Source organism: Scatophagus argus, chromosome 13 (genome assembly GCF_020382885.2).
Source record: "Scatophagus argus isolate fScaArg1 chromosome 13, fScaArg1.pri, whole genome shotgun sequence".
In the NCBI taxonomy this organism is placed as follows: domain Eukaryota; kingdom Metazoa; phylum Chordata; class Actinopteri; family Scatophagidae; genus Scatophagus; species Scatophagus argus.
Genome location: NC_058505.1, coordinates 5,205,121 through 5,214,325, shown reverse-complemented (window position 1 = coordinate 5,214,325; position 9,205 = coordinate 5,205,121). Strand labels below are relative to the sequence as shown.

At 40.1% G+C, this 9,205-nt stretch overlaps 1 protein-coding gene across 3 annotated transcripts in view; it reads right to left on the bottom strand.

Moving 5' to 3' along the window:
• Positions 1–2,332: 2,332 nt before the first annotated feature.
• The window catches only part of LOC124069232 (microtubule cross-linking factor 1), a 71,620-nt gene continuing 64,747 nt past the window's right edge, over positions 2,333–9,205 (bottom strand). The window contains exons 17-18 of one of the 3 annotated variants that reach the window (XM_046408156.1): positions 4,388–4,414; positions 2,333–3,600 (exon numbers count right to left, since the gene is read on the bottom strand). In XM_046408156.1, coding sequence (XP_046264112.1) covers positions 3,397–3,600; positions 4,388–4,414 — 231 coding nt within the window. In that variant the 3' untranslated portion in view covers positions 2,333–3,396. The remainder of the gene's footprint in view (positions 3,601–4,387; positions 4,415–9,205) is intronic. The other 2 variants (XM_046408157.1, XM_046408158.1) reach the window with 2 other exon arrangements.

The following is a 9,205-nucleotide window of genomic DNA, read 5'->3' as shown; positions in this document are numbered from 1 at the left end:
AAGATAGCACTCGTATGTGGGATATTTTGGCTTCACTTTTTTGTACAGTAACATGAAGTGGAGATGCTTCGTCCATATTTATATGAGTCAGTGATCTTGACATCATCTGATTAATATTTGAGTAACAGTAACAAAATTCAAATGTTTAAAAACTGGTTACTGCTCGAATAGTTTCCTAGTCTTCTGTAAAAATAGAAACTAATATTTGTTTTGAATTCATAAGGTGCCTGAGACCTAATAGAACGTGAACCATATACAAGAAAAAAAGGAACATTAAGAAACAGTCCACACCTACGCATATGAGATTAAAATCAGAAATCCCAGCCAACCATAAACTAATCCCAACAACAAGCTTTGCTTAATCTTAAAAATGTAAAAACACTCTCCGCTCCCCTCGGGTCCTCCAGCAGGTTGTTGTTTCAACACCTTACAGGCTGAAAGCTGAAAGCGGGCTCACGTATAAAGCTGTAGAAGTGCATTTGCAAGGGACATTCATCATGAGCGCCACCTACAGAGACTTTTTGTCTGAAATTAAATTTTAGACTCTTCTGTGTTTGCTGTCGAGGATATCTCCTGTTGTTGGTCAAGATTTAAATTTCACAGAGGTCACACCCTCTCGCCGCAGCTGACATCAGTCATTAGAACAGAGTCCAGTGTTCAGAGAGTAGCAGTGCGTGTGTGTGTGTGTGTGTGTGTGTGTGTGTGTGAGAGAGAGAGAGAGAGAGACCTCAGGGCTGGTGTAAATTATTCAGCAGTGGTGGGTTTCTCTCAGGGCAGATGGAAGTAAAAGCTGAGCATCTTCTTCTTCTTCCTCCCTTCACTGACCTGCCTCAGTGCCATCAGCAGTTCCCAGCATGCATCTGGGCTGCATTAATTATTCATCGTCCTGACTTTGTGGAAGGTATACACAGGCCCTCAGCTGGCTGTCTCTCCCTCTTTGTCACTCCCTGTTTCCCCTCTCACCCACAATAAGCTTCGCTCCCTCAGAGACAATAAAAGTTTAGAGTTCTCTGGTAAAAGCCGAACTGTGTGTTTTAAATTTATAGATTTAATTCTTGGGCTGTGCTTTCTGCTCTAATGTGAAAAGCTGAAAGAAAGCAAAATGAAGGAAGAAATTTACGATATTTGTCCCTATTAGCTGGCAGCAACATCACAGTCAGGAGGCTGCTGCACCTGAATGCAACACTGTCACATTTTAGAGTTTTTCATTTTTGTTGAAACGACTAGTTCATATAAATCTGAAAGAGACATTTTTATTAACTTCTAGTTAATGGTGGAACAAAGTATAAAGTAAACCTACTCAAGTGCTGTACCTAAGTACAAATTCGAGATACTTGTATGCCATTCGAGTCTTATCATTCACAGCATTTCAGAGGGAAATGTGATGCTTTCTTTCACAGCTTTTGGTTACAAATTAATATTTTTGCACAAAACATTTAAAACATACTAAATGAGTGACTTATACAAGTACAGCTGACACAATTCATCAATTAATAAATAAGCTGTTTGACAGAAAAGCAATTGACAACTATTTTGATAACCGATTAAGCTGTTGTTGGTTATTTTTGTCTTTTTGAAAACAGACTTCATGGTTCCAACTTCACAAGGGTGAAAGTTGTTTATTCTTTAAATTATTTTAATCATTTTAAATTTGTCACATTGAGCTCTGGGTGTAATTGTGACAGCATTTACTAACTCTATTGCAAATGCAGCCCTGAAGAACCGACAAACAGCAGATCTCCAAAACCATCATTTAACCATTGATTACATGATGCTTTTCTATGCAGTTATGAGTGACACATGTAGATTTTAGCACATTCATGTAAAACATCAAAATATCAGCCGTGAAAAACATCCGCTGGTGTGGTGGCAGAAGTTTCAGAGGCAAATATCTCAAAATGTTGGTACATGAATCCAAAAATATTACATAAAATAGCACACAAAATGACGACTTAGTAAATGAACTAGCCTAGGCTTGCATTACTGGTCTTGATCTTGCGTGACAAGCTGAGTAACATGAGTGAGGTGGCACATGTATGACCGTGATGCAAGAGGATTTGACTTCTGGGAGGACTCAATCTTCTTATTCACATTCTGTGTATGTGTCTGTCCCCCCTGACCCACTGTAATCCTGTGGTCTGCAACTGTAATCCACACACACACACACACACACACACAGAGTACCAGAATGTGTCTCTGCCAAGAGCCCAAACTCAGGTCTAATGAAAGCATGTAATCTATCATGAGCTGAATCTAACCTTCATCATGGAGAGAGAAACAAACATGACCAGCAGATGTAAACACACACACACACACAGGAGGAGGTCTTGTAAATACACATTCATGTTTATTACCATTTACTATTTACATAAGACTATAGATCGTTAGACTTTTTGACATAGACTTTTCATTTAAAACATTCATTTTTTCCCCCCACAATCAATCCCTGTTTTTCTTGTCAAAAGAAAATTCATATCCAATAGTAACAACTGTACAAAGACAGCCTGGTAGGTACAATAATTTACTTAAAAATTCTTCATAATTTGGTCAATGCAAATCATGTGACAACAAAAACCACAGCTCAAGAGTTCCCATCACGACAAGTTTTTTTCTTTTTCCCCACAGCGGAGTCGAGTGACCACAAATGACTAGAGCTTTTATGTACATGCACTAAAGTGCTAGTGTTCAAAAGGCATGCAAATATTTGACCGATATTTGTACAACTGCCTTCCAAATATGCATAAGGTTATTCAGTTTCGTGTCACTCATCTTCTACACGTTTACGGAGCCAAACATTCATCCCAACGTAAAAATAAATCACACTAGCATCAGAAATGACATCATGAGCCTCTGCTTCAGACCCGTTGAAGCAGAAGTTGTTTTTTGTTTGTTTGTGTGTTTGTGTTGTCTTTTCTATCCTTGAAACCAAGGCCTTGCACCCCAAAAATGAAGGTACGCCGAACGCGAACTTATCTAGGACAACATAAAAGACATTTCGTGTAGAAAAAGAAAAGTGTAAACAGATGAGAAAAAAATGGTGTAAACGTCACACAAATGCAACAGCTGACCTCCAGTTTTCACCTGAAAAAGGTTCAGATTGTGACTAAAATATACATATATGTAAATGTGTGCAGGCACCTCTTATGGAAATGTTGTTTTTATTTCTTTTTTGGATGATATTACAGTACATTCCAGGTTCTTCTAAAGACAAGTTCTGGTTCCTTGATGGTCAGCTGGTGCTACTGGGTGGATTGCAACCCCATCCCCTCCCTTCAGGCTCCATCTCTTGGAAGTCTCTACATCTGGGGTGGGGTGGGGGGGTGTGGGGTGGAGATTCTGAGGTACTGGGTCTTTTAGGCTGAGGTGGAGGAGGGTGACAGGAGGTAGAGGACTGCTTCACGCTGGCTCCTCACCCTCCAGGATGGTCTTCCGGTGTCCCGGTGGTGGGAAGGTGAACCTCCTCTTCGAGCCCTCGCTCCACTTGGGGGAGGAGGAGGGGGAGTGGGCCGCCCAACGCGAGGGGGGTCGGCGGTTGGCCGGGCGGGCCGGTCTCAGGAAGCAGGAGTCCAGAGGAGGAGCCACCGGAGAGCGTGGAAGGTCCTGCCAACGACAAAGAGCTGTCAGAGAGGAGGGAAGAGCGAGACCTGCAGCTGGTAGGAAAGTGAACAGATCTAAAGTGAAGAACACAAATGAATGAAGGAGAAGATTAAGCAGAGGGCGGATGTATAAATGACGATTACAACAGAAATGATTAATCTTACACTTTGAACAACAACAAAAAAACAGTAAGAAATGTGTCATTGAATAATGTCAAAGAGGGAACACCATTTTCTTGTTTTTCTACAAAAGAGAACCAGTTTTAGACTTTTAGACAAACAAGTTGAAACTGCAGTAGATCCTGATGAGGACCAGAAGCTCCACATCATACGAGTAAGAGGACCTTGAGATCGTTTCCAAGGCCAAGAAGGACGTCATTTTCTACCTCAACTGGAATACTTTTATTTTTGGTTGATAGGCTAAAGGTTTTTATACAGCTAGATTACACGTGAAGATTTTTTTAAGACTTTCACTGATCAGGACCTAAAACAATGGAAAATTCAATATGGAACTTAGACTTACAAGTTTTTTCACATTAACCTTCAAATCAATACGTCATGGTAGCTTTCGAGGCTGCAGTGCCTGGTTGTTGCTCACATACGTGAATGAGGGACAAAAGAATGAGAGATGGCTTTAAATGCATGTAGACGTGCTGAGAGCTGATATGAAGGGTTGATGAACGATGAAACTAAAACAAAAAAGCTGAAGTAAAACGAAATGAAAATGAAGTCCACAGCCCGACAACGACTGGACATTTTTAACTTCTCAGCCTCACCGAAGTGGAACTTACCATCTGCTCAGGTAAGCATGCGGTCAGCTAAGCAGGTGCAGGCGTGCAAATAATACACAAACAAAACAGTCATTAAGGGTTGCCTGGTTACTGCTCATGATGATATTTACCGACAGAAACACACAAACCGTCCCGAACTTGAATGAAACATCAATCACCACTGAACAGTGTCATCCATCTCTCGACACCTCCAAGGGGCTCAGTCACTCACTGAATGATGAAAACCTGTTTTCACTAACACTGATTGATCATCTGCTCCAAAATCAGGGGCAGAACAAAATGAAGATCATTGAAAAAGAAGAAGAAGAAGGGGAAAAAAAACCCACATTCAACAGATCACAACCTTGTGGAACACAAATAAAAACACAGCACTAAAAGAAATGCGTGTTGTTATTTGCTCAACTTGTGTAAGAGTGGAGTGAAATTAATGCTACAACAGGAGAATATTGGTGGGCTACAAGTTCATCCCTTGTGCTTTATTTCACTTCATGAAAGTTGTGATTACTCAGACCTTTCACAAAGTGCTGATGTTCATCCGACTTGACGGTTAATAATGCAGAAGTTCCTGGAAACCAGATAAACATGGACGCCTCAGGTGAGCAAACCCCACTCTTTAACAGACACAATGTTTTATTGTTGTTGCACGTCGCTTCTAACCCTCACATAACCAAATACGCATTCATACAACCATCTCAAATGGTGCAATGACGTGAAAAAGAATGTTTTCACCCATGTTTCATCTATCATCCATGCTGCACTGGAGGGATATGAAGGAAGCGGCCTTTTCACAATAAAATTCTCTGGAATGAAACACGAGCACCAACTAAAGCCTCAAAAATGACCATACAGCTGAATCAACACTTGGTGTGTAACTTGTGTGTAAAGACACACAACCTGCTTCGGCGCTGTTGAAGGACACCACTGAGATCAGATGAAGGACAGAACTGTCCTGGGTTATGTCCAAACATGGACGTATTGTCTTCACATCCATTTATGTGTACTGCACGCAGGCTTAACGTCACACTGCCAAGATGTTTAACACAGCATAATGCAAACAAGGGTTTATAAATCTGGTTAAGACTGTGTTTGCATATTTCTGCTGTGGCACACACACACACACACACACAGATTAACGGTGTTGAAATTACTTTTATGCATCTGTCCCCTGCATGAAAAGGAAAAGTTGAGGGAAAAGAGGACAATGAGAAGAGAGAAACGTGTCCGTGGGTGAGTTTCTTTCCCTCGTCAGAATGATGTCAGGGTGTGATTGGGTGAACGATCACGCCGGGAAGTCACACCACTGGCCTGATTTATAAATAGCTCATCTCCAGGCGTTAGATTCCGGCTGAAGGATGGTGAGACATTGAACCCGTAAAGTAACAATCTAGTTCTGCTAAAAATAACGCAGCACCGAGGCTGCAGTGGTGTGGGATAGGATGAACTGAAGGGGGGAAACAAAAGTCATATGGATGAAAAGATGGATCCATCGGAAAGTGATCTGTTACACCAGGCAGGAAAACAAGTCACAGAGATGGAAGGGCGGCGTCTCAACTGATAAGTAATTTGTTTATGAATCCAAGAGATGGATACTGTACACACCGGAAATACAGACAAGTGGTTGTTTAATGGGTGGCTTGTGGGTTAATACAAGATTCCCTATGTGGTGCTAATACACCAGATCGCACAGCGCCACAGATCATGCATCAGTAATGTGTACAGGAAGTCTGTGTACAGGAGTGGCTACAGAAGACAGCAACATGTGAACAACTTCACATCAACCTGGACGTTACAGTAGATGCTTCAGCCTCAGAAGGAGAAATCCACCTTAAAACTCTTTGAAGCTGTTAAAACAGGCGACCTGACAGCATTTGTGGACCCGTTTAGGTTTTTCGTCACCTTGGATACAAACGTAGACAACAAGATTTCTAAAACATCAGGATCAAAATAGGAGTTAAGTTGTGTTATGAAAACAGATGAAAACTTAAAGTTCTTTTTTCTGCAGTTACCCTGACAAATAAAGTAAATGAAAATCACTCTTAAATGTCAAGTTTGGTGAGGCGAAAACAACGAGCCAGTAAAAACAGGAAGAAATTCATCATATAACAGGCCAAAACGGTCATATCTTTCCCTAACACCACTAACATACTTTACTTTTAAACACACATTTCAGTGTGTTTTGTTTATTGTGCCTGTGTTCTATCAGAGCTTTTGGTTGTGTGCATCTTCAGAAATTAATGCTTCAATCTGGACGGTGTACCAGGATGTGAAGTGAAGGCAGCAGGCTGTACGCATGTCACCCACAAAGACATAAATTTTTAAAGAGAATTGAATGAAACTGATACCCGCTGTTGCTTTCTCTGCTGTGGTCTCACTGACAATAAACCTGTTCAGTAATACTTACATTGTGCAAAATTTAGAAGTTCTCAAGAAAGATATTTTATTCTATTCCATTAATTTGCTGACTAAGAGATATACTTATTATCTTGTCATCATTTGTCTATCAATGTCAACAAATTAATACAAGGCTTCTTATCAGCCGACTCTCAGATCTCAAAGGTTCTTCCAAGCTTTGCTGCAGCCACCTCGCACATCTAAATGCAAAAAAGTTTTGACATTTTTCGTGCATATTTAGTTTTTCAGAGGCATTTTGAGCAATCTAGGAATATGCTTACTAGGTAAGAAAGGTTGAAGAAAAGCTTGCAAGAGTAATGGTGGATTTTTCCTTTGAGCATGCAACACGGACCAGAGTAACCAGTTAATATCCACCAGGCATCAAACACAACCCCGACAGGTAACAGAGTAAAAAGTGGTGAGTGCTAGCAGCTGTCTTCCTCAGTTAGTCTTTGAAGGACTTGTTAGTGTGACAGGAAATGGTGAGGGGAACTGTAAGAGGGAAGAAGAAAGAAAACACTGTATGGACAAAAGGCTGAACAAAGTAAAACATCACAAAGAAACATCACAGTCCATCCAGTCGCACACATGGTGACACAAAGAGGAGGACCTGGTAGAAACACAGTGTTAGAATAATCCTGATAAAGCAGGTCCCAAAAGGCAATAAAGAACCCGCATTGAGGATTGTGTGAAACATCCAAAAGACTCGTCTTTTTTTTCTGTTCACTGGTTCACATTTTGGTGCAAAGTTCACCAAAATTTGATATGATCAGTAATCAAGATACAGTCTGATGACTCTTTGAGTCTCATGTACTGAGTTTGCTTTAAAGGACCATACTGGCAGTTTTTGCAGGATCAAATATAGTTTGTATTACTGCCAAACTGGTTTTATTTCTTGTCTGCATGACAATCAACTTACTAAAACTTGAAAACTGCTTTAGATGCATACTCTATTACAGTTAATGTTTCGGTTCCATATCGTCTATTCTTTGCCCTCTAAAAGCTGTTGCTATTGGGTTTATCCCCCATGTGCATGCACAGTCCTGGAAAAAAAAAGGACGGAACTAAATAGCAACAGCTCTTAGAGGGCTCTGCCTATACTCATAGAATCTGGGGTTATGACAAGTAACCAATGGTTTCCATCAAAGTAATTTACTGCCATTGCATAATGCCCTACTGTAGAGCACAAATCATACTGAAGTTCTTTTCACAAGTAAGTCAGATTTTTGATGTCAGATGTTTGTTTATTGTTTGTCTCGAAGAATTAGTCTTCTAGTCAAGGTTATGGGCCTACGTTAGCTAGTGATAAACATTTACATGTCAGGTTACATTCGATAGCTACTGTTACCTTTGTTTTTTGATCAACTGTCTAACCACAGTAATTTAATTACGCCGAGTATTAGCTTATCTAATCTAAGCAAGCCGAAGTCAGTGTTTCACAACTGGAGACAAGGCTAATGCTAATGCTACCTCACTTTTGTCCAGATGTTTTAAATTTGCATGCAACTTTCCTTTTCTGGGCAAGGTTAAGGGTAACTCACTAAAACATGTTTAATAGGAATTATTTTCACACATGGATGATAACTGTGTCTGAAATAAAGTCAACTGTAGCATTTTTATAAGTCCGTAGTGTTGTTTGGTGAGATTCAGTCCCTACTGTTGTAAAATGATTTCCAATCAAAAGTCACTGCCCAGGATTTAGCTTACATCACGCACTGGAGACAAACAAGAAACATATCAGTGTTTATTTAGCACTGTCTTCCAGGGTTGTCTTTAAAGGAGTAGCTTTGACTTTTGTCCGCAGCCTACATTAGCTAGTAGTCAGTTAAGCTAATGTTGGCAGATGTCAAAATGATCTCTGCTATTTTAACTTCACTGTAGAATTTCCCAGCATAGCATTGAAAAGTGAATTAGTCAAAGGTCCATGTGTAGGATTTAGGAGCAGAAAAGGAATATAATTCATTATTATCTTTTCATTAGTGTATACACACCTGAAACTAAGAACTTTTGTGTTTTCATCTTAGAATGAGACTTTTTATCCATAGAGGGAGCAGGTCCTCATCTGCAAAGTCCGCCGTGTTTCTACAGTAGCCCAGAATGGACAAACCAAATACTGTTTCAAGAAAGGGCCTTCTGCATTTTCCACACTTTTAGCAGAGTAATTTTTAAAGTGATTCTAGAGAAACATAACTGATTGATGAGCTCCATTTCCTCATCATCAAATACCAACACTTTGAGTTTGTTCAAGTCCAGGTCCAACTCACAGTGTCAATCAATTGTCTTTCTCCAGAATCCATTTAGAAGTTACATAGAGTAGCTTTAGTCACAGCTGAGAGCTTCATAAATGTTTGCTGTAATAGATTATCTATCACATGCTAGTCTCTTAAAGTTGATTTTCAAACAGTGCGGGTGGAAAATTTAAATCTA